The sequence below is a fragment of the Eulemur rufifrons genome, chromosome 6, assembly GCF_041146395.1.
Source record: "Eulemur rufifrons isolate Redbay chromosome 6, OSU_ERuf_1, whole genome shotgun sequence".
NCBI lineage: Eukaryota > Metazoa > Chordata > Mammalia > Primates > Lemuridae > Eulemur > Eulemur rufifrons.
In genome coordinates, this window is record NC_090988.1 from 54,438,330 (window position 1) to 54,463,913 (window position 25,584).

General features: G+C 45.6%; 1 protein-coding gene across 3 annotated transcripts in view; it reads left to right on the top strand.

The window, feature by feature from the left end:
- Positions 1 to 369: 369 nt before the first annotated feature.
- Positions 370 to 25,584, top strand: part of CLPB (ClpB family mitochondrial disaggregase) — a 140,975-nt gene continuing 115,760 nt past the window's right edge. For all 3 annotated transcript variants that reach the window (XM_069469294.1, XM_069469295.1, XM_069469296.1), the window contains exons 1-2: positions 370 to 808; positions 4,158 to 4,209. In XM_069469294.1, coding sequence (XP_069325395.1) covers positions 403 to 808; positions 4,158 to 4,209 — 458 coding nt within the window. In that variant the 5' untranslated portion in view covers positions 370 to 402. The remainder of the gene's footprint in view (positions 809 to 4,157; positions 4,210 to 25,584) is intronic.

The following is a 25,584-nucleotide window of genomic DNA, read 5'->3' on the forward strand; positions in this document are numbered from 1 at the left end:
GCTTATGCTGAAGATCCATGTTTAATTTACAGTGGTCAGAAATTGCGTCTTGTGTGTTAACTAAACTAGGAAAGAGGCTCCGGGTTTAGAATCTTAAACTCTAATTGCCACGCCCCACCTTGGCATTTTCCTTCTTGCCACGCCCCTCCACCCAAACTCCATTTCCCAACATGCCGCGGGCTCCTATAGGTTGGTCATCATTGTGACGCAATCCCACAGCCTTCTGGGAAATGTAGTTTATTCCTTCCTCAGCCGCGGAACGATCTAGGGCTGTGGACTACCACTCCCGTGAGGTAGTGCGCAATTCCACTGCGTTCGCGGCGCCTTCGAACGCGCCGCGGCAGCCATGTTGGACGTGGCCAGCACAGGGGCCGGCACTAGGGGGTTATCCAAGCAGCTGTCATGATGCTGGGTTCCCTGGTGTTGAGAAGAAAAGTGCCGGCGCCGCGGCTCCTCCTCCGGTTGCTCACATCCCAGTCGCTGCGGAGCCATGGAAGTGCTTCTGGCCAGAGAGTGATCACCGGGGGTTGCGGGGAGCCGCAGTGGCTGAGGGCAGCCGCCGGGGAGCGCCCTGGAACATCACTGGCCTTGGTCCACGGACTAGGGGCAGCCACTGGGGGGTGCCGGGGAGGACGCACCGAGACCCAGTGCTTCACGGCTGCCACGTGGGGACGCCTGCCTGGCCTCGAAGAAACACTCCCGGGACAAGACAGCTGGAATGGGGTCCCCAACAAGGCCGGACTGGGCATGTGGGCCCTGGCCACAGCGCTGGTGGTTCATTGCTACAGCAAGAGTCCATCCAACAAGGGTGATTATCGGAACAGTCTGGGTTCGAGGCAGGGAGAAGCGGGAGGAGTGTCCCGACTTCGCATCTTTGGAGGGTGGGATATGCTTATAGATTTAGACTCTTAGAGCCTCAGTCTTGGAGAGACTCAGACATCATCTGGTTCCAGGGGCAGGGTGTTGCACTGGACGGAGTTGTATAATCTGTTATCATAGGTCAGCCTCCCCTCTTTGGGCATCACTTTGTCTGTCTGTACAATGGGGGCATTGGACTAAACATTTAATATTACAGCTTGATCCCTTTATGTTCTAATATTCTGCCTGGTCCAATCCCTTTTTCAAGAGGTCTCCAGGAAACCATGGGATGTTTTAAGAGCAACCGGTAGATGGTTTAGAGGAGTTGCTCCCCTAAGGTGGCCTGAGAAAGGACAAGACTTGATTCCAGTGCGAGCTTGACCCAGAGAGGCTCCTCTCTGGCCTCAGTTTCCTTACTTATGTAGTGAAGGATGATTTCTCAATATTCTCCCAGTACTGTTAATTTGATCTTTCTTGTAGTTCAGTGGCTTGGGTCTGTCCATCAGTCTCCCAGGAATTTGCTGTGCCTGGTTTCACTTGCCAGGAGGTGATCTTACCAAGTGGGGTAGTTGATAGGAGAAGGAAGTTGGATCCCTGGAGACCCAAGAGCAACTGAGGGGGATGGCTGATCAAGATTGGCATCTCAGCTGGGTACATGGAGCTGAGTAGGGGCTGGGAGAGTGGGCAGAGACCCAGCCAGACATGTGACCTGTGTGAGCCCAGCCACTCAGGTTCTTAGTTGTTCCTCAAAGGGGAAGACTGAGGCACATTGTCCATAGATTTTATGCATCCCAAGCTCTGAGACTTTGGAGCAAAAGTGGGGACTGTCTTGACTTTCTTTCATTTGTTTATTTAGCAGGATGTGCCAAGCTCTAAAGGAAGGGCTTTGGACTGGGAGTGATGGCACTGGGGATCTTGTTTTGGCTCTGTGTCTAACTCCCATTACAAATTTGGACTCTTGCTTCCTCAGTTACCTCATCTACAAAATGAGGGTGTTGAAGTAGACTCTAAGGGATCTTCTAGCTTAGGCATGCCATGATTCTATAACTTTCAGCCCTCTGTATGCCTAGTTTGGGGCCAGGTATGTGAGAATTCCTAACTTAACACAAAATCAGTCAAGGAAGCAATGCAGGCAGTTGGCATGCAGGGCTGGTGAGTGGTGCTGACTCTGTGTTCTTGGGGGATCAGAGGGTCAGCAGGGTCAGAAAAGCCTTCCTGGAGGATGGAGGCTACTGGAGGATGTGGAATTCGAGCTTGAGTTCTGAAGGCTGAGGAAGGAGATGGAGAGTGACATTGTGAGCCCCATGAGAGCAAGGAATGCATCTTATCTTTTTTTTTCAGGTTGATATCAGCAACTTTCCCTAATACCTAAACATCATTTGTCTACCAGAGTGTCTGGAACTTAGAACGTACTCAGTAAATGTGTCTTAAATTGCATTATATTCCATTCAAAGGTTTCAGAGAACAAAGATAAGAGTTGCAGGTCACCATGGAGTGTACAAGGACTAGCAGGGTGGCCAGCTTGGTTGGAAGATGGTGTCTTTGGAATGAGGGGAGAGCAGATGGAGTGGGGCCTGGGTGCCAGGCAGGGGAATTGGAATTTCTTCTGTTGGCAGTAGAGAGCCATGGAAGGTTCGTGAGCAGTGAATGTTCTGAGGCAAGTATGTTTGGATGAACTGGGGAGAGGTGTCCAAGGTCTTGCTTAAGAGGTTCCTGGGGGCTCCAGACTGGACTTTGTGGCATGTGAACTCCAGCAAGGAGACGAGGATCTCTTTGCTAAAATAGATAACGACCAAAACCATGATCACTTCCAACCCTTCTGACTTGTCAGCTACTCTGTTCCCTGACTTAAGGGTTTTGAGCTGAGGCCCTCAGTGCAATGTATTAGAAACTGAATGCTTTAGGAGCCAGGAGGTTCTAATTTCTGCTCATTCCTCACTCTGTAACCTTGCAAAAGCTATTTTGTTTTGTGAGGGGTGAGTGGATACAGCCATCTCTGAGGAAGTTTGATCCCCATCCAGCTGGTGGCTGTCTGAGCATGCTTGGAGAACAATTGGGTAAGGTAAGCAGGAAAGACCTGGCCCTGGAGTATAGGCCAGGAGGTGGAGTGGAGGCACCAGTGTGTGAGCCACAGAATTGGTTTTCATATGCATGTAAGATGGATCTCTTATCTCTTTTGTTCAGATAAGGAAACTGAAGCTCAGGAGATTAGGTGAGCTGGCTAGGTCATACAGCAAGTAAGTGGCAGAGTTGAGACTGGAGCCCAGGTCTGCCTGCCTCCAGATCCTGCTCTTTCCACCCTACTCTAATGCATTCTCTCATGGGTGAGTCTCTTGGCTGGACTGAGAGCTTCCTGAGGCAGGGCTGGGTATACACTGGTGCCTAACAGTGTAGCTCAGAACCAGGCTGGGCAAGAGCGCTCCACTGGCACTTGGTATTGGACTATTTGAAAAAATTGTGGCCCTGCTGTTGACTTTTGAGTTTTCTAAGTCAGGCAGTTTTTCCTCTCTGGCCACAAGGTGGTGCCAACAGCCTGCAGGCTGCCCAGGCCAGAGCGGGATCAGCATTGCTTTTCTGCTAGGCCTGGTGATTCCTAAGGGATCTGAACCCTCTGCTTTGGGTCTCCCTTCACTGGGCTTGGCACTGGGGAGTTTGCAGATTTTTTAACCATCATTTCATATCCTCGGCATCCTCGTGAGGCTGGCAGGGCAAGGATTATTGTCTCTGCTTTATTGTCAGGGAGACTGTGGTTGAGAGGGAAAAGGGCTGCCACAGTTACGTGGTAAGTAGATGTCAGAGTGGGTTGGATCTCGATGCCTAGTTGAGGGTCTCTCCATTATCAGAGAGGCCCACACCCTTGCCTGCTCCTCACCATCCTGTCTCAGAACTGGGCTGAAGAACTAGAGATGGGGGAGAAAGTGGACAAGGTCAGGGAATGGTTAATACCACAATGATAGTAACATAAAACACACTATATTATACAGAGCCCTATAGGTTACAAAGAGCACACTGAGTGCTTACCATAGGCAAGAGGTGGTGCTAGCACTTTACCTGCATCCCCTGTATGATGAGAGGAGCTAAGAGTTTGGGCTCTGTAATAGAAAGGTATGGAAGTCAGGTTGTTAACACTGGACACCATGTGGGGAGGGGATGATTAGCTTTCAGTCGTGGCGTCAGTTCACATGTTAAAGCCCATGTTTCTGAAGTGCTTCCACTTCCACTGTCTAACTGGGCCCTCCCAGCAGCCATGAGGGGTAGGTCCTGGCCAAGGATCTGACCAGTGTCCCCTCTCTCTTCAGATGCAGCCCTGATGGAAGCTGCTCGTGCCAACAATGTGCAAGAAGTTCACAGGTGAGTGCCAAACCCCAGGCTTTGCTCTCCCCCTCAGGAGGGGCTGAGTAGGATGAGTCCCTTCCTTGTGTGATGACTCTGCCTTGGATGAAATTCTTGCCCTGAGCTGAGAACTGTCCCCGTGACTTCCCTGTACTCACAGAGTCACCCGGCTCCCTCAGCCCAGGTCAACCTTAGATATTTTAGGTAGGGAGTCAGCCCCCAAACATCCCTGGATCCTTCAGATATTTTATTCTTCATAGGGATGGTTTGGAGTCCCCTCCATATCCTGTGAGTTCTTCTCTGAGTCTTTCAATTTGTTCTCGTTTCTGTGTGAAAGTGGTCACATGTTATTGCTTGCTGCCTGGATGGGTTGCAGGTGGGCATCCATGGAGGGGCGTGGGGACTTGGGAGGGAGCTGGAAGAGACTATTCTGCCAGAAGGTCTTTGGGGCTAAAAAGCCCTGCCCACAGGGCTGGGGTGACCATCCTTGGCTCCCGCCCAGGGACAGACTGCATTTTCCCGGCCTCACAGGCTCAGCTAGTCCCCTGTGACCACTGACAGGTTGGATTTGAGGCATGTTTTTTTTGGGGGGCGGGCAGGACTCAATCCAGGGCTCAGCCAGGTACCAGGACCAGGGCAGGGTCTGTGTCCAGGATGGACATTCAGATTGGGGTAGCATAGGGCATCAGTTATGGGACTGTTGGTTAGGGGCAGAGGTTTTATTCTTGGTGAAACTACTGGACCCCGCTGGGCCTAACCTTGGCCTCTTTTGGCCCTTTGTATAGAGTTAGGTGGCCATAGGACACCCCCCTTCCTTGCCATCACGTCTGCATTTTAGACAGAAAGTCAGGTGTTGGGGTGGCTATCCCTGCACCCAGTGCCACAGACCGTTGGTGCTCTTCCCCACTCTAACTGCCTGAACATACAAAAAAGTGTTGAAAGGCAGCCGCAGCCCCACCAAGACTTACTGCTTTGATTCCCTTTCATTTTATCTGCAGCATTATTATTGATTCTCAAGGGTGCTCTTGAGTATTAATGTTCAAGGCTTAGTTTTTAATAAACCACTTTTGGAAGTATGGGCTGGGAGTTGTTTCGTAGCCAAATAAATATGATGGAGCAATAGTTTAATAAACATGCAATGATGCATCTTAAAAACCAAGCACAGATGTCATCTTGTTGTTATAAGAGCCATTCATAACTGCAGGCTGTGTGTGGCATTTTCATTCCCCCAGAAGCAGATGAGCCCTGCTTCATTCTGCTGCAGTACAAGGGAGTAAGGGGCTGGAAGCTGGCCCTTGCTGACCCTGGAATCACCTGTTGGTAACTGCCAAGGGCTGCCAGGCTGCTGCTTTCCCCGGCTAACCCAGTGTTGGCAGTGCATTTGCAGAGTAGCAGTGCTGTGAATCCACCTATCCATCCCCAGGGAAGGCTGACTTTACCCTATCCCATTGAGCCCCCAGGTGTTGATTATTTTAGCTCTTTCATGTACATGTTTTTCTAAGAGCAATTAAGCACCTGTCCAAAGAATACAGAAAGTGATTGAACTTACAGTGTGTGTGTGATTCAGACAATTTTTCTGAACATTCATTCTTGCCTGTGTGGATGGTGTCTGTGGGGGCCTTTCATGAGTACCCCAGGCTCTGGCCTGCTTTTGTCCTGCCTTCTCTTGTCCCACCTCCCTTGGTCAGGATGACTCCATCAGAATTAGGTGAACAAGGCACAGACCCTGCCCTCAGTGCCAATCTCATGTGGAACCACAGAGCCAGGAAGCAGGCTGAGCAAAGGCAGGAGGCAGACACTGGGTTGTTGCTGGGTCTGGAGAACATGTTGATGTTGCTGAGGTGGGATTTGTGCAGGGTGTCGGAAAAGAGGGAAGGTGATTTGAGAGAGGCTGAAATGTGCTAGTCCTGCCATGCCCAGGGTGAGGACTTTGGAACTTGTATCCGTCCTATAAACAGTGGGGAGATGTGGGACATTTTTGAGCAGGAGAATGACCTAGTTAGGGCTGTGTTTCAGAGGGGTGAAGGATGGACTGCATTGGGAAAAGGCTGAAGGCGGATCTGTTAAGAGGTTGTTTCAGTAAGATAGATTCAAAGTGATGATGGCCTGAATGAGGACATCCTTTCCTTCCTCTCACCCAAAGCAGTTCTTGCTTATGAAACAATGAGTGGGCTACACATACCTAAACATAGAAAAGGTAATGGATTACACTATACTGTTAAGATGGCTACAACATCACTAGGTGATGGGAATTTTTCAGCTTCATTATAATCTTATGGGACCACTGTCATAAATGTAGTCTGTCGTTGACCAAAACATCATTATGTGGGGCATGACTCACTTATGCCACGTATATGTGAGTGGTATGGTCAATTATATCAGTATTTAAAACAAAACTCAGACATGCTGAGTAATACTGTCCTCTACCTTTCCTTTGCCCCTTCACTTCTCTGTGGTTCTGTGCTGTGTGTTTCTTCCTTGACCTCCCTAATTCCTGTTCCCAGCCCCAGGAACTTGGGAGAGCTCTGGATAGTGAAGGACAGTAGCCTGAGGCTCTTCTGCTCAGAGGGAGGTGCTTCATCCTCCTCTTTATGGACACTATGGAGCCTGCAGTCTCTGGGCCCTGGATGTGTCCCTTCCACGCAGACCACCCTCTGTATTCTGTGCTCATCACCCTCTGCTTAGATCCCACCAGCCTTCATGGCTCAACTCAAGTGCTGCCTCCCTTATGAAGCCTTCCTTGATTCCTCCCAGCTGGGTGTTATCTCCTCTTCCTTTGTCCCCTACCCTTGCTTCTGCCCCATACCTCCCTTGTGGTCTGGGAGGGTATGAGTGTCATCGGGGCAGAGCCATGCCAGCCTATAGCAGGAGGCGACTCCTCTTGTGGAAGAGAAGTTGGAGGTCAGGTTGGAGAAGCAGGGCTGAATGTCAAGACTGAGGCGGCAGTCATCCCACAAACAGGAAAATCAGTGAGATTTACACGCTGACCGAATTAGGAAGAGCTGATGAATCCTCACAGAGTGTAAGGCCATCGAGCCAACGGCTCTGGACAGCGGCCCTCCCACATGGGCACTGTTGACCTGCATTACGTGGAGCTGGCTCATCGTGTGTGGTGTGGGCTGCCTGGCTAAAGGTGCAGGGCAGGATCTGCCACTCCTCACACTTTGTTCTTTGTATTAAGAAGTTTGTGGGCTAGACTTCACCTTAACCCACTGGACTGTGTGCCTCCCAAGGGCAGCATAAGCTCCAGTTCTCCACCATCTCTTACCCAGTGTCCCAGCACAACTGGAACTTTTCAGTGACTTTCTTTCTTTGCTTTTTACTGACTTCTCAGTATAGCTGAAGTGAGCAGTTGAGAGTCTGACTTCCATGCTTCCCTTGACTATGTAAGGTGAAGGCCAGGTCTCTTGGTCTGTCCTTCCTGCCTCCCTGTGTGGCGACCATTTCCTCCCTTTTCCCCTGAGGCACTTACCGTGTAAGTTCATCTAGCTCTGACTCTTCTTCAGAAGTGGAAGCTTGGCCTCTATCCTATCTGTCAGCAGTGTGAACAGGTGGCCCTGCTCCTGGGCTCAGCCCAAACTGGAGCCTGGTGTCTGGACTCAGAAACTGCTCACCCGAAACCTAGGGCACAGGCAGACTGAAGGCACATCTGTCAGGCTCAGGCTGAGACGTGGGAGGAGTTATCAGGACTGGGAAAAGTGAGGCCTCCTGTTCTCCGAGTGGGGATCACATTTCCTTCAGAACAAGCTTGGTGAAAGACAACACCCCTACACATTTCCCTCCTCCCAGCAGGGAGCTGGGCCCCTGCTGAGTGCCTAACCCAGTCGTTCATTAGCACAAACAGTCTCTAATGAAGGAAGCCTGGTGGTATGAATCTTGGACCTCAGACTGCCTGCCCTTTCTCTCCAGGATTCATTTGGTTATTTGGCACACATTAACTGAGCACTCCCAGAATACTGAGTCGCTGCTTGGTACAGGGAACACCTGACCAGGCATGATTTCTGCCCATGAGGAGAGTCAGGGGTAGACTGTGGCAATGGTGTGATCAGCACTATAAGACAGGAGAGTACAGGGGCTGCAGGAGCCTAGAAGATGCCCCTAACCAGCCTGGGAGATCAGAGAAAGCCTCCTAGAGGAAATGGCACATGATCAGAGTCTTAAAGTATCAGTATTATTTAGCAAATAGAAGGGGAAGGCATTCCAGGCAAAAGGGACAGCATGAGTGGCAGCCCTGGAGCAGGGGTGAGGGGAGAGGGAAATTGTGTGATGTTTGGTGTTGCTGGGTCACAGTGTGAGGCCAGTAGGGACTAGAGATAGGTAGGGACCTAGTCATGGAGGGCAATGATTAACTAACTGTCCCTCAGTTGCCCATCAGTCCTGAGCTGAATTTGGGGGAGGAAGGGTGGCAATAGAATGGGGAAGAAGAAACGGTTCCTGCCCTGGAGTCAAAAATTGAGACCCAATAAAATGAGGGACAAATTGCCAAACTTATAAGTAACATGAAGATGATAATACCTATAACCCATAGAGTTGTAGAGTTATTATTACTAATAATAAAATGATAATTCATTCAGCCAGTATTTATGAGTATTTACTGGGAGCCAGGCATCAGGCTGAGTGCTGGAGATACAGTAGTGAACAAGTTTGGCACAGTCCCTGCCCTCGTGGTACTTACTTACAGTCTGACTGGGAGCCCAATGGCCAATTATGCAATTATAATTATGTACTTTAAAAGTGAAATAAAACTTGTTTTTTCAACAAATGGTGCTGGGACAACTGAATATGCAAAAAAACGCAATTGGACCCTTACCTGACATCACACATAAAAATGAACTCAAAATGGCTCCTGGACCTAAATATAACACCTTAAACTATAAAACTATTAGGAGAAAACATAGGAGTAAATCTTTGCCACTTTAAAAGCCTTCTTAGATATGGCACCAAAAGCACAAGCAACCAAAGAAAAAAGTAAATTGGACTTCATCAAAATTAAAAACTTTTGTGCTTCTAGGACACCATCAAGAAAGCAAAAAGACTCTCACAGGATGGGAGAATATTTTGCAAATCATATATTTGATAAGGGACTCATGTCCAGAATATATAAAGAACTCTTACAACTCAACAATAAAAAGATAACCTAATTAAAAAAGGACTAACGGCGGGGCACAGTGGCTCACACCTATAATCCTAGCACTCTGGGAGGCCAAGGCGGGAGGGTTGCTTGAGGTCAGGAGTTTGAGACCAGCCTGAGCAAGAGCGAGACCCTGTCTCTACTAAAAATAGAAAGAAATGATTTGGACAGCTAAAAATATATATAGAAAAAAATTAGCCGGGCATGGTGGCACATACCTGTAGTCCCAGCTACTCAGGAGGCTGAGGCAGAAGGATCTTTTAAGCCCAGGAGTTTGAGGTTGCTGTGAGCTAGGCTGACGCCACAGCACTCTAGCCCGGGCAACAGAGTGAGACTCTGTCTCAAAAAAAAAAATGGACTAAGGATCTGAATAGACATTTCTCCAAAGAAGATATACAAATGACCAATAAGTTAGGGAACTACCTACCAAAACCACAATGAGATACTACTTCACATCTGTTAGGGTGGCTATAATAAAAAAGACTGATAAAAGCAAGTGTTGGCAAGGATGTAGAGAAATCAGAACCCTCATACATTGCTGATGGGGATGTAAAATGGTGTAGCCACTTTGGAAAATAGTTTGGCAGTTCCTCAAACATAGTTACCTTATGACCCAGCAAGTCCACTCTAGGTATATACCCTAGAGAAATGAAAACGTGTACATTAATGTGTTTGTACATGAGTATTCATAGCAGCATTATTCATACTAGCCAAAAAGCAGAAATGTTGACCTAAAGAAAGAAATTGAGGCTAAATTAATATAAGTAGAGAGTTTATTTGGGCCAAGTTTGAGGACTGCAATCCAGGAGCATAGATTCAAGCTGCCCTTAGCATGTGTGCTCCTTTTAGCAGCAGTTACATGTGGGTTTTTAAAGGGAAAAAGAAGGCAGTGCCTAATTTGTTCACCAAGAATTTACATTGAAGTAACATAAGCTATTGATTGGCTATACATTGTTCTTTGTGTCACAGATTCCAGGAATGTGAAGATAATGGGTGAGGCAGCTAGTCAGGAAACTACAGGGAAGAAAAGAAAGAAAGAAATGGCTTTAAACGATTGGCCCAGGGCACAACTGGTGGGGTGACTGAAGTCCCATACTCATGTCTTTCTGGGCCTGATAAATTTTGCATATCTCACATAACTCAGACCTCTTTGAGCCAATTTTTCTTTTCTCAGAAACAATCTCAAAGTCCATTAACTGATGAATGGATAAATAAAAATATGATATAGCCATATATCAGTGCAAAGGAAGGAAGCACTGACATATGGTACAACATGGATGAACCTTGAAAATGTTACACTAAGTGAGAGAAGCCAGTCACAAAAGGCCACTGTCTTAGTTCCTTTGGCTGCTGTAACAATAGATTGGGTGGCTTGTACACAACAGAAATGTATTTCTCCCTGTTCTAGAGGCTGGGAAGTCCTTGATCAAAGCTCTGCCTTTGATCCTAGTGAGCACTGATGGCCATCTTCTCACCATGTCCTCATGTGGTGGAAGATCTGAGAGCGCTCTCTGTGATCTCTCTTGTAAGGACATTAGTGCCATTTATGCAAGCTCCATCCTTGTGACCTAATAACCTCCCAAAGAACCTACGTCCAAACACCATCACGTTAGGGATTGGGTTTCAAACATTCTGGCTATAGCAGACATGTATTATATGATCCCATTTATGTGAAATATCCAGAATAGACAAATCCATAGAAACAGAAAGTGTTATAGATTAGTGATTGCCAAGGAAGGAGGAACAGAACAGCGAGGATGGGGAATGACTGCTAATGGGTCCAGGGTTTCTTTTCTGGGTGATGAAAATATTCCTGGACTTAGACTGTAGTCATGGTTGCACAATTCAGAACATATTAATACCAGAAACAATTGAATTTTAAATGGATGGACTTTATGGTATGTGAATTATATCTCAATAAAACTTTTTAAAAAAGTCAAGTACAAGACACTCAGGAATCTACCCTTGCATGTGAGCAGGTTGGAGGTGGGGGTATGTGTCAGTAAGGGAAAGCCTCTGAGTAAGTGAGATTGCAACAAACTCTGAAGGTTGAAGAGAAAGGTGGAAGAAAGTTTAGTTAGAGGGAACAGCAGGTGGAAGGCCCTGAGTCAATTAAAGATATGGAGAAATCGAGGAGTTGAGAGAAGGCCAATATGGCTGGCCCCTAGAGAGCAAGGGGGAGTAGTGTGAAATGAAGTTGGAGAGTTAAGCAAGGACCATACTGCACTGGGTCTGTAGGCCCATATTAACAATTTTAATTTTAGTCCTAAGAGGAGTGGGCAACCACCATTGAGGAGTTTTAAGCCAGTATGTGTATGTGAGAGAGGGAAAGACTAACAGACACAATGACATGATACAGATCTGTAATTTTAAAAGTCATTCTGGTTGCTTGGTGTAGAACAGATTGGTAGAGAGCTATGGTGGATGTAGGAAGACTGGTTGAAAAGCAACAGGCATAGTCCAGATGAGAGAAGATGTGACATGGACTAAGATGTCAGTAGCAGAGAGGGAGGAAGTAAGCCAGATAGGACTTGGTTATGGTTAGGACATTATCAGTGCCTGGTACACAGTAAGTTTTCAATAAATGAATGTTGGATGAATGAATAGGATTGGAGATGGTTAATTAGAGACAAGAAGGTGTTAATGAATTTCAGTTTTCTGGCTTGATCATCTGTGTAAATGCTATGGCCATTCACTGAGATGAGGATCCCAGAGGAAGACTGGGTGGGGGGAAAATTATGAATTCAGTTTTAAACATGCTGAACTTAACATGCCAGTGAGATGCTCAAGTAGAGATGTCATCTAGGCAGTTGAATGTGTGGGTCTTTCTGACTTCCCACTATACATACCATGCTGCCTCTCAAAATATCTCTATTGTCAGTTAGGAGATTCTTTCCATGTCCTGTTTTGATTTCTGGTTTGGTGGTTTTAGAAAATAAAGGACTTCATACCAGCCAAAACTGATTTACTAGATGGCTTTGGGGAAAAATCTGATTTGGTTTACAGTTCAGGAAAGAAGAAAGGGTTGGGCTTTTTTGAGAGGTAAACACATTTATTCTACATTTGCATTGATGGCTGGGTTTGGTTCTTGTCCCCGGATGCCCCAGCTTGGGGCTGGAGGCACTTGCTGTTCATGTGCCAGGATTGAGGTGTCCAGAATGTGCTTAGCTACAGCACAGGTAAATGTTCTGCACATTGATCCAGGGATTTTATCTAATTAACAAAAACCCTGGCTGGTAAATACATTTGGCTGTCTCGGGGCCTCGGAGAAGCTGTCTGTTTATCGATTGTTATATCATTTTGGCTGGTTGGGAAGATATTAATGATGGCATCAGAGCAACCAAAACATCAGCTCTCTTAATCAGTAAGTATGTAAATGTCCTTGTGGCTTGCAGTAAGTAGATTGAAACAAAAGTTTTATCCTAGACCTAAAGGTCAAAGCCTCAAGGGCATCACTCCTGTAATTTGAAGCTTATAGTAAGAGCTTTTTAAGATCCCCACACAGTTTTCTGAATGCTAGAGTGTAACCCACACAGATTTTTTTGAATGCTTGGATGTTGGAAGGCAATGTAATGTTACAGAAGGAAATACAAGAGTTTTAGAATTAGAAGACCTGGTTTCCACTTTTGACAAAGTTGCTAACTGGCTGTGTGACTATTAATAAGTCATGGAACCTACCTTCCTTAGTCTTAGTTTCCAACTCTTATTAATGAAGTTCCCATTGAGAACTTTTAAATCTCAGCATTAAGCTCTGCAGAGAATGCTGACTCCTTCTGGAAGGGTCCAGATCACTCACTGAAACCCCAGTCTTGCTCAAGTGCAGTTCTACAGAGTGGCCCAGGGTGTGGCTTCTTTTCTGAGGTACCTGACCTGCTGAGGCTCTGACTGCTTGCTCGCTGCTGATGGAAAGTAATTGGGGAAGATTGGATTAGCAGCTTTTCTTGAACTTCAAGGGTAGGTGAGTTGTGGAAGCAGCTGAAGGCCAGCAGAGTCAGACCGTTGGCCATGAGCAGAGAACAGCCAGGGTCTACTGCAGTGGGCTTGGAGGGAGTGGGGACATTGGGACTGAGCCTCCGCTGTTGGCCCTCCTGTTTCTTGGCTATGTGGCCTTGGGCTAGTCTCTTAACTTCCTCAGTGGTCTCTGCTGTGAAATATCTTTGCTAATACCTGTCTGACCACCCTTCCAGGATCTTGCGAGAGTTCCACGCAGATGAACCCTTATTGTCTGGAAAATTATTCATCCTTTGGGTTATCACTGTCGTATTTTCCAGGAAGCCTTCCCTGATCCTCCGATACCTGTGGGTTCCCGTAGTACCCTGTACTTCTTCTGTGAGAGCACTTATTACCCGCTGTGCATTATCTATTTCTTTTCTCTCTCTCACGATATTGTGAGTTTTGGAAGACAGCAGACCATTGCTGTGTTGTTCATCACTGTGCCTGTAAATAGTTAGCAAATACTTATTCAATATTGTTGAAAGTATTTTGTAAATGGTAAAGAGTTGAACAAACTTTGATAGTTGTTACAGTCATAATAACCTATAAACAGAGGACTGACCTACCTTTGAAAAAAACAAAAATAAAGTAAAAATGAAATAGTGCAATCATTTATTCATTCAACAAATAGCACCTACTATGTGTGGCATGGTGCTGGGTGGATCAGTGGTCAGCCAAATATATGTACATGCCTTGACTTGTGGAGCTTAAAGCCCAATTAGACATTAATCCTATAAATGTGAACTTGCAACTGTGACAAATGCTGTAAAGGAGCGATACAGAGAATCATGAGAGCCCATAACAGCGAGATTTCACCTGGTCAGGGAAAGCTCCCCACAGGAAGCGTGAGCTCCGAAGTGAAGGATAAGGGAGAGTTACCTAGGTGAAGAAGGGTGAGAAGAGCTTTCCTGGCAGAAGGAACTTTGATTTACTAAAATTGTATGGGAGGAAGAAGCATGGCCAGTGTGAAGGACTGAAAAAGGCTGATAGGACTGCAGCTAGTGGAAGGTGCCAGAATCCTAGAATAGCAGACCTTGCAGGGGATCAGAGGCCATATGAAGGAGCTGTGTCTTTATTCGAACAGCAGTGCCCACCGAACTGGGGTTGGGAGAAAATCGAGGGGTTCAGCAACCTTTCCGATAGCTGAGGATCATCAGGAACTAATCTGAGCACTACCTGTGTGTTTGTGCCAGGCAGCTTCTCGGGCAGGTTCTGTCCCTTGAGGCAGTGCAGGCCACAAAGTGCAATGCCCCAGGGCTCAACAGCAGTAGCAGCTATCAGGCTGTGTCTTCTTACCACCATTTCTGTGGCCAAGTGCTGCTGCTTCTCTGAAATCCCCGTTCAATCATGGCTAGAATGCAAATCCTGTTGGCATGGCTGGAGCCAGTTAGATGTTCCCCAAGGAATTTTCCAGGAAACTGAGGCACAGAGAGAAATCCAAGACTATTGAAAACCGCCAAGCCAATGTGTTACTGGGCTGACAATATGCACTTAAGCTGCTTGCCTCACACACAGTTCCTGTTCTGTCCCTGTCCTGTTTGAAAAACCTTCTCAGAAAATCTCAATTCTGAATTTTGAGTCCCTTCTACAGCCTGCCTGCCTCCTTCTCTCTCCTCCCTTCTGAGCAAGGGTTCTAGGCCCAAAGTCCTAAGGCAATAAATGGTCCTCTCCTTGTGATTCTGTCAGTGGATGCACATCCAAGTGGATTTCCTGTCATTGGCAGTAATCAGTGGTAAGTATTTTGGAGTCTGACAAAACAAAGTTTGAATCTCAGCTGTGCCATTTGTTAGCTCTGTGACGTTGGAAAAATTGCCTAACCTCTCTAACCTTAGAATCTTCATCTGCAAAATGGGGATCATAATGGAGCTACCTCACACCACTGCTGTGAGGATTAAATGAGAAAATGCATGTAAAGCCACTTTGTGCTATGCCTGCGCATAGCTCAGTACGTAGTGTTGTTATTGAGTGATGTTAATTACACAAGGTTTTCTCCCCTAATTAGCAAAGTAAATTAAGGTAATGGGCAGAATTTTCTAGATACTCAGTTTTTACTCCCTAAATTTTTCTTAAGCTCTTAGTGTGAGCATTTCATTCAGAGACTTCCAGACTAATGAACATAAGGTAAATTAATATTAAGGTGGGCTAAAAAAACTGACAACCTATCATGCTTAGTTTACCATTATTTTTTAGAACCCACATTTATTCAGAATTTATTTAACATTTATAGCATGTTACTTTATTAACATAATTTCCTGTATGTATAATTATTTTGGATACATTATTTGTATATACAGACATGCATCACTTAATGGAGATATATTCTGGGAAATTCATGTCATTGTGCAAACCTCGTGGAATATACTTACACAAACCTAGATGGTACAGCCTACTCCACACCCAGGCTACATGGCATAGCCTATTGCTGCTGGGCTACAAACCTGTACAGCATATTACCGTACTGCATACTGTAGGCAGTTGTAACACAATGGCAAGTATTTGTGTATCTAAACATAGAAAAGGTGCAGTAAAAATATGGTATAAAAGATGAAAAATGGACACCTGTATAGGGCAGCTTTGTAATAATCTTATGAGACCACCATCATATATATAGTCTGTTGTTGACTGAAACATCATTATGTGATGCCTGCCTAGATAACATATATGAAATATTATAATACTTTAATAAAATTATGAAATAATCCTTTAATAACAATAATGATATTGTTACTATTACTAATAACAGCTGATGCTTATTGAATGCCTTTTTTGTGTTAGACATTACATGAGGCATTAATCACTAAATTCTCACAACAAGCTCTGCAAGTAATATAGTCCCATTTCGCAGATGATAACACAGAAGTTCGGGTTGCTTAAGTAATTTGCCCAAAGTTGCCTGTCCACTTGGGAAGTGGCCCACCACTTCATTTTACAGATGAGGAGGCTGTGAGGCCCGAAGAGGAAGAGAGGCTTGCCTGGGTCCCCGTTTCCTCTTAGTACTCTTCCAGACTCAGGGAGACATTTTCTAGCTAAAGGGAGAACTATTTCTGCCTGGCTTATTGGGAATCCACAAAATTCCTAAAGATAAACTGTCAAATCCAGACCCGTTAACTATCCTCCTCTCAACTCTGCTTCTCACCAACTTATCCCTACCCCCCACTCCCACCAGCCAAGCCTGGCCTTCTTTCTCTCCCAGGAAGCACCCCGTTCTGGTCAGGCGTGGTTTCTCAATGTCCCAGACATACACTTTACTCATTCCTATATGTGAGCCTGGGTAGTGCTTCCAACCCACTCCTGTCCTGCTGTCTGTCTGGACCCTGTTCATGCTTCTTTGCCCACTCAAGTCCTTTTTCTTCCAGAAAGCTCACTCTATTTTTATTTTTTTATTTTTTAGAGACAGGGTCTTGCTGTGTTGCACAGGCTGGAGTACAGTGGCTACTTACAGGCACAACCATAGCTCACTGCAGCCTTGTACTCCTGGGCTCAAGTGATCTTCCTGCCTCAGCCTCCCAAGTGGTTGGGACTGACTATAGGCCTGTGCCACTGCACTTGGCTAATAGCTGTTATTTATTAACTGTCTACTCTATGTGAGGCAGAGTACTAGATACTGTATGTGTATTACCTTTATTCCCTGCCACATTGTTGCAGAACAAATTGTGTTGTGTCCATTTTCCAGATTGGAAAATTGGAGGCTCAAACAGATCTAGTGCTTACTTGAGGCCTCACAGCTGGTAAGTGGTAGAGCTATGGTTTAAACCAAGGCCCCCAAAAGTCTACAGTATGTGCTTTTCTCACTGCCGTTCACTGCATGTGCTAGCCCACGTTGATCTTTTTTTGTCAGAATTCCTATAGGACTTAAAGTCTGAGCCATGCAGTGTCATGTTTAGTGATTCACCTCCTTGCTTTTCTCTCCAGTTGCTTTATGCTTATTTCTCCTTACTTAGGCTAAGTGCTCTGTCCCAGCAAGGTGGATGGCACCTCCTCCTGCCTCCACCATAGCAAATCACAGGAGACTGGCTGGCAGGCACTCAGAAGGCACACAGTACAGATAGAGTCTGGCCTGGTGATTGATTGGTTGATTGAAACCCTGTTTATTCTCCAAAGGCTACCCAGCAGGAGAGCACAGCCCTAGGCAGCAGCTGGGCAGCCTGACTGGTCTCCAGGATCCTCCATTCATGTGGATGGGAGGCCCAGGAAGGCTGCATAAGAATCCTCTCTGAGGCTGGGCCAAGGCTTCCATCTCAATGCCCTTTTGTTTGGGGGGATAGCACCCAGGCCTCCTGGGATGTCTGTGTGTTTGACCAGCCTTTGCAGATGGACAGTGAGCAGGAGCAGGATGTAAAGCACAAACAATTGAGGGAGGTCCCTGGAATTCCTAGGGGCTCAGAGTCCACCAGGCAGGGCAGGATCCTTCCCAGGGCAGATCTGGGGCTCAGTCACAGCCCCTACATGGGTAAGACAGGGTCCCAGGCACTTTTGTCTCCAGCCTCATTTCTTCTCCAGTATTCAGGTCTCCACTTCAGCTTCTCTGACGGTCAGCATCGAGCCCTCGTTGGGTACCTTAGGTATGAGGCACTCTCTGCCTCCTAAAGGCTAGGCAGCTTCCAGTTGAATAAGTGTGCATTCATTCATTTTTTCTTTCTTTTTCTTTTGAGATATAATTCACATACTATAAAATTCGCCCTTTTAAAGTATATAATTCAGTGGATTTTAGAACATTTATAAGATAGTGCAACTAGTATCATGTCTAATTCCAGAACATTTTCATCCCTCCCTCCAATAAAAAAATCCCAGTCCCATTAAGAGTCATTCCCTGTTTTCCACTCCCCCCAAACCTTGACAACCACTAATCTACTTTCTGTATGTGGATTTGCCTATTCTAGACTTTTCATATGAGTGGAATCATGCAATATGTGGCCTTTGTGTCTGGGTTCTTTCATTTAGCATGTTTTCGAGGTTTACCCATGCTGTAGCATGTTATCAGTACTTCATCCCTTTTTATGGCTGAATAATATTCCATAGATAGGTATATTTTGTTTATTCATTTGTCTGTTGATAGACATTTGCATTTCTACTTTTTAACTGTACGAATAATGCTGCTATGAACATTTGTGTACAGATTTTTATGTGAATGTATATTTCCAAATCTCTTGGGTATATACCTAGGAGTGGAATTGCTGGGTCATATATTAATAGTAACTCTATGTTTAACATTTTGTGGAACTGCCCAACTGTTGTCCAAAGTGGCCATACTGTTTTACATTCTCATAAGCAATGTGTGAGGGTTCCAGTTTCTCTGCATCCTCCACAACACTTATTATCATCTGTGTTTTTTATAACAGCCATCCTAGCATGTGTGAAATGGTATCTGACTGTGGATTGATTTGCATTTCTCTGATGGCTAATGATGTTGAGCATCTTTTTATGTACTTATTGGCCATTTGTGTATCTTCTTTGGCATTTATTCATGCTTAAGGCCCATTATGAACAATATGCCCCCTTAGGCATTTTGGAGGAGAATAAAGATGTATCATGATGACCTTGGCCTTTCAAAGAACTTGCAGGCTAGTAAGAGAATTGTAATTAGTACATATGAAAAGGTAGGGATTCATGGACAAAGTAGCCTTTGGATCTGGTTTGGGTAGTATTTAGATACAAGGAGCTTTGTGGAAAGACTTTCTGAGCAGTTGGAGTAATAATATAATCAGAGACAACTTGTAATTAGTAGAAAACAATTTTATCTTGTAATGAATTCTGAAGTAACATGTGTGAAAACACCTGGCATAGCACTTGACACATGGTAGGCCGTCATTATGTGTTAGTTCCCTTTGTAACCTCCCCCATTTGGTTCTAGCTCTATCCTCAGACTACACAGCTTCCTTTTCCTATTCCAGACCCTTAAATATTAGGAGACAGAGCTCTAGCTACATAAGCCTTGGTTCCCTAAACTGGTTTCAAGTTTCCTCCTCATCCTGGTCATTTTCTAATGAAACAGCCGCAAAGTTTTGGTGTCTTTCTGAATTCCAGTGTGGTATGACCATTATTGTGAGGAGCAGGGCAGTCATCCCCTTTGTTAAAGGTTTTACGCTTCTTTTAATATGACCTGAACTTGTATCAGCTTTCTTGGCAGCCGCATTACACTTGTAGATTCTGTTATGCTTGTGATTGGCCCAGCCTTCTGAGAGCCAGGGCTTCCTATATTCTGTAACCTTTTGATTGGATTTGTTTGCTGAACTTGTTTAATCTTAGGTAAGGACATTTTAAGGCATCGTATTGCTGTGTAAATATGAAAGTGATGGTGGTAGTATGGAGACTGCCATGAAGAAGAAGGGATAGGGTTGGGCCTTTCTCATCCTGAGACTAAAAAGAGTCTCTTCCAAGGGAGAAGGTTCTAGGAAACAGAACCAATCAGAGAGTATCTCCATCCCCCAGATAAACTCCTTTCCACTTAAGGCTTTTCCTTCTTCCTTCTTTTCCTTCTTATCATTTTCTGTCAGCTGGTTAGTCCCATCAGACACTATAGTGTGCTGACCCATGCTCAGTGTGGGATAGAAGGGAAGAAGATGGATTGTGCCCTGGAAGGCAGTGTCGTTCCATAGAGAGAGCTTGGTCTCCAGTCTCAAGCTGCCACTTACTGGCCATGCAATCTTAAGCAAGTCACTTACCCTCAGAGTGTAAGACTTGGGCCTCCTCAGTAATTCACAGGATCAAACAAAATCATAAATGTCAAGAGCCTGGTGCATAGTAGGCAGCTCAAGAAACATGAGCTCTTTCAACTCCATCATTCAAGAGCTTTGCAAGACATGAAGAGCCAAGCATGCTGTTGTGCTCACTGACCCTGAACAGACATCTCTCAGAGCATCTGTGATACTTAAAGCACTTATTTGTGTACTTACTTGTTACGTTTCCCCTCTCCCAGCTCAGACTAAGAGCTGCTTGTGGGCAAGGTTCACATTTGATTCATCTTGGTGCCCTTGGTGCCCAGCACAGAGGCTGGCTTGGAGATGTTACTTAAGTTTTGTTGAACAGGTGAAGACCACACCTTTGCCCTGACTCCTCCAGGGAGCCAGGTTTTATGGTTAAATTTTCCACAGTCTATTCTTTACTAAAAATCTTGTAGGATTCTGGAGCTCAGCAGTGGTGGCTCAGTGCCAACCCTGTTAGGAGAATTTTGAGCCACTGCTGTGTCTCACTGTTGTAGTGGGACAGACTTCCTGGCAACTAGCCAGCTGCCCAGCTGCCCTCTGCAGCAGCCTAGAGTCCTGCTGTGGGGCCAGTAGGTGGCGCCTATGGCCCTTTCCCACACCTCAGCGGCCTTCCCTTGCCGCCCAGGCAGCTGCTGACTCTGAGACATGTATATAGCCCTGGGGACAGGTACCCAGAGGAAGGAGCCCTGGGCTGCCTCCTCCTCCTGATGGCCTTGTATTGTTGGATTTTCGTGTTTTATGCAGTCCCAGCCTTGGCACACACTGCCTGGGAAAGCAGAGATGTTGCCATAGAGGATCTCAGGAGATCACTTGGGAAATCTGTGCTTCTGTCTGTCCTTTCTGGTACACTCTGCTTCCAGGAAGTCATCCCTGTGGCTCTCTTGCTCTGTCCTACACTCACGTGGCGCCTTCCTCAAGGGTTCCTGCTTGTATTTTAGTTGTTTGCTGGACATGTAGCTGTCCAGTGAATGCCTTAAAGGCAAAGATACCACAGAATTCATAAAACACCCTCAAGCACCCTCTGCTCAGAGTCTTGTAATAACCAGTCCTCAGGAAGAGTTTATGGAATGAATAGATGAATAATAGGAAGTGGTACCTCAAAAAGTATTATCCAAATTGAAGGGGATTCTACAAAAAAAAATTAGCCTTACCCTGCAAAATATGTCAATGTCGTGAAAATCAAAGAAAGGCTGAGGAACTGTTCTAGATGAAACTGAAGACACATGCAGTGTTTGATCCTGATATTGATCCTGGCTTGCATCTGGATCACGGGGGGATATTGCTATAAAGGATATTGGGATAATTGAAGAAATTTGAATATGGGCTGTATATTAGATAAAAATAGTATATCAATGTTAAATGTTCTGAATTGATCATCATTGGTTAGTGGTTCTATAAGAGAATGTTCTTGTACTAAGAAATACATGCTGAAGTATTTGGGGGTAAAGGGGTATAATGCCTGAAATTCACATGGTCCAGGAAAAACAGAAAAGGGTGGGAAAACAAATCAAGCAAAATGTAAGCGGATTAAGAGTGTAGGATATACAAAGGGTTTTTTGTGCTGTTTTTGTAACTGTTCTGTAAATTTGAAATTATTTCAAAATAAAAAGTTAAGGATAATAATAATCTGTGCACTTTAATGGGTGCCAAGTTTCTCTAAGAGAGACAGGACAAAGAATGGTCACCCAGCATTGGACTTTATTCAGTTGATCCAGCAAGTATTCATTGTGATTCATCTCCTCCACTGTGTGCCTTTGAACAAATAGACAATTGTAGTAATAGCAGCTAACATTTGGAAAATGTAAGTGCTTTCACATACATTATTTCCTTTGGCCGTCTCAGCAACCTTGTTAGGTAGGTCTGGCAGATGACTGAGGTTCAGAGAGATTAGTGTGACCTGTCCCCAGTCAGACAGCCTGGAAGAGACAGAGGCAGGCTCATAACTGGGTCAGTCTTTTCCAAGGAGGTTGCTTTCTGAACTTCCATATCTGATGTATGTGTAAAAAGAAGGTTTGGACTAATTGATCCCTGCAGATCATTCTTTAAGTTCAGAAATTTTAAAACTTTCTATGATAAGAAATAACCAGTTATGTAGCGCAGACACATTCTGCAGTATGCCTGCATTTGTTGTAGGTGTTGCGTGCATGCCAGTCCCTATCCTCCCACTTCCCTTTGGAGTTTCCCAGGCATGACAGAGTGCTGGATGGGCCATCTCACTGGGAGTAAGAACATCTGGAGATCTTCCTAGAGGAAGAGTCCAGGGCTGGGCCTTGGAGAAGGGTGCTCAGTTCAAGTAGCAAATGTAAAAGATGCCAGTGAGGCCTTGTGTCTGTGGAGTTAGAGCACCAAGACTCCCCCCCCACCCCCACAGTCTACTGGCTCAGGCTGGGGTCTGAGAGCAGCCTTCGCTCCCTTGCCCTGCCCCTCCCAGTCCTGGCTGGCTGGGTAGATAAGGCACAGATGGAGGCTGCCTGGGGATTCTAGCCCCAGGCACCTTGCCTCTGCTCGGACAGCAGAGCCTGGTGCTGTTATTACTGTAAACAGGGCCTTCTGTGAGGCTCCAGCCAGGGCCCTGTTGCCCAGATAGCGATCATGATTGGGTCTGCATGGCTCAGTGCTTCCAGGCCTCTGATGCAGGTGGGCCAGGGCTCCCTACCCTTCAGCCCCTCTCCAGCTGCAGCTGAGGGCTGGTTCATGCAAAGGATCCGGAAATCAGTTGGAACAATACACGATTGAAGTTCAGTGGCCGCTTTGTATTGATTGGTCATAAAGAAAGAGGAAGGAAAATCAAATGGTACCTCCCTCCCCTGAGTGGAAGAGCTAGTTAGCCAGAATAACTCAAAACTGGCCCTATATCCCTGTCTGGGCTCTTTCCTTCCCTCCTACAGTCAGAAAGCCTAAGGAGTTGTCTTTTCTTTGAAGGTCTTGCAGAATGCCATGTCTGTTAGAAATCTACTTCTCAGTTTTCATTTTGATGCTGCACATATTTAGAATTATAAGATTTTAGAGCTGATAGGGACTTCAGAAATAATTTCATTCAATTTCCTTGTTTTACTGCAGAGAAAAATAAGGCCCACAGAGACAGACAGATTTATACTGGTCATGCAGGTAGGTGTTGCGTCCAGAGCCATGACTGGAATCCATGACCCCCAACCCCCAGGCCTGTGTCCTCAGCTCTGAGACTAGGAAACTGCACCCATACCCTCCCACATGTACACAGGAGCCTAAGTTCTTTGAAAAAGACAGGCGTACAGTTATGAAACGGGTAACTTCCAACACCAGATAGAAGTATTGGTGAGAGATTAATGTAGCATTTGTTCTGACTTTGAGCCCTCTGGTGTGCCAGATGCTATGGCAGGCACCTGGAGTGGAGAGATGAAGACAGGTCCTTATTTCTAGAGGGACACACTGCCTACTAGGGTAGTTACACGCATGGACAGTGTGATGACTGTATGATACATGTTAGCACGGGGGATTGTGGTGGCAACAAGGGCATCTTTGGGAAGGCTTCTTGAAGAAAGTATAGAGTCTTTTTTCTAAGAAAGTTTTATTTTTTTTAAAAAGGAATAATAGTATGATCACTGTTATAAAAACAACAAAACTTCAAACAATGAAGGAGCATTCACAGCAAAAAGTGAAAGTTAGTCTATGTCATCTCCCCTTTCCCGCTCAGTGGTAGTAACTGTTACCTGTTTGGTCTTCAGCCTGCTGGGCTCTCCTGGATCCCTGATGGATGGGAGAGGCTGTGTTTTTCTCCTTTGATTCATTCTTCTCCTGTGGTAATCTTCAGCTCTTGGGCTAGGGAACCCTTCCTTTTTCTACCACTGCCCTTGCTTGGGGGTTTTAGAAATTCATTTATCTATCCATAGATAATTTTGAGCATTTATTATGTTCCAAGTTCTGTGTACACCTTTCATTATATCATCCTAGTTTACTCTGTCACTTCCTTAAAATGGGGCAAACACTAATTGGAAAATGATAATAAGAATAGCATAGGCTCTTCTATTTGGACAGTGCTCTATTCTATACCAAGTATTTTGTACATATTTTGTCTCACTGTCTCTTGACAGTATCTTTTTGTGACATACATAGTAGGGTTTTGGGGGTCTTCTCCATTTTTTAACAGATGGAAAAACAGGCCCAGAGAGCAAGAGCTATCTTAGATGAGGGAACCAGTTGAGATTCAGAGAGGCTAAGTCATTCATTTATCCACATCTCCTCACCCAGTAAATGGCAGAGCCTGGATTTGAACCAAGATCTTTCCTGCTTATTTATCTGCCCCACTCTGCCACCTGAAAGCTGTGTAAAAGCTGGGGTTCAAGTGTGGTCTCCTCTCTGGAGCCATCCCTACCCTGGGCCATCCCTAGTTAGGATCACCCACCTCTGCCCTACCAAGCAGGAGACCTAGTTCGTAAGGGAACGGTCTTCCACAAGTCTGGATAAGCCTGGAAAGGCCTGCCGTGCCCACCCTACCGCCTCAGCCCCCAGACACAGCTCTGTGCTCTGAGTAGCAGCCCGCATTACGCATTTGACTCATCATCTCAGGGATGATGGAATCCTAACCTTTTCAGAGATACCGTACTCTGTCACAAGCATTGCTCTTTTTGAAAGAGATTAATTCACTTGCTGTATTTTGTCCATTTGGTGAAAATCACAGGGGAGAGCAGGGGACTTTCTCAGGCCTCAAAGGCCCTTTCAGCTGCTCTTAGCAGGCAGCCACTGCCCCCCGCCCCCAGCTGGCCCAGGACTTTGAAATGACTGCCCCCATTGGGCATTCACTTGCAAAGCAACACAATGAAATGGAGGAGACCTGGTTTGTGAAATCCTAACTTTCTGGGCTGCTCTGCACAGAGGGGAAGCAAGGGGAGGAGCCCGCCCAGCTTGGAAAGAGGAAATGGTGGTGGTGCTTGGGTTCATTTGTAGTGTAGTTAGCCCTGGTCCCTTTTTTGACAGACCAGGTGCCATCACTCCTTACAGAGTTCTGCCATATAGTGTCTCTTTTAATGCTTACAACCACTTTGCACAAGAGAGATTAATATCCCCCATTTCACAGCTAGTAAGTGACAGAGCCAGAATCTGAACTCTATCCTTTGGCTTTGGACTCCAGGGTCATTGCTTTTTTTCCATTACACTTCAGCCCCAAGAGGCCACAAAGAATGATCTCAGTCAGGAAGCTGGGCAGGGCTGGAAAGCTGGAGTCTTACTGAAGAACGCCAGAATTTGCCTCCTATGAATGACCCTGAGATTTGTAGAGCCCTTTCCTTCATATTTCAGGGCCACCTCTTCTAAACTCCTGAAAACCTGGAAGGGATTATGATCCTCAGTGGACCTGTGAAGAGACTGAAGCTTAGTGACATGATGTGCCTTCTTTAGGGTTTTAGAATAGTTAGGTGGCAGAGAGGGAGCTAGAACCCAGGTCTGCTCATTCTGCCCTATGTTCTTTCATTGAAACAATAGCAAGTTTAGAGAAACGCCTCTTCTAGCAGTCCTTCCCTTAAAAGAAAACCCTCCAATGTACAGAATAGAAAACCCCAAAATGTAAACATGCATATAACAAGTCGCTCA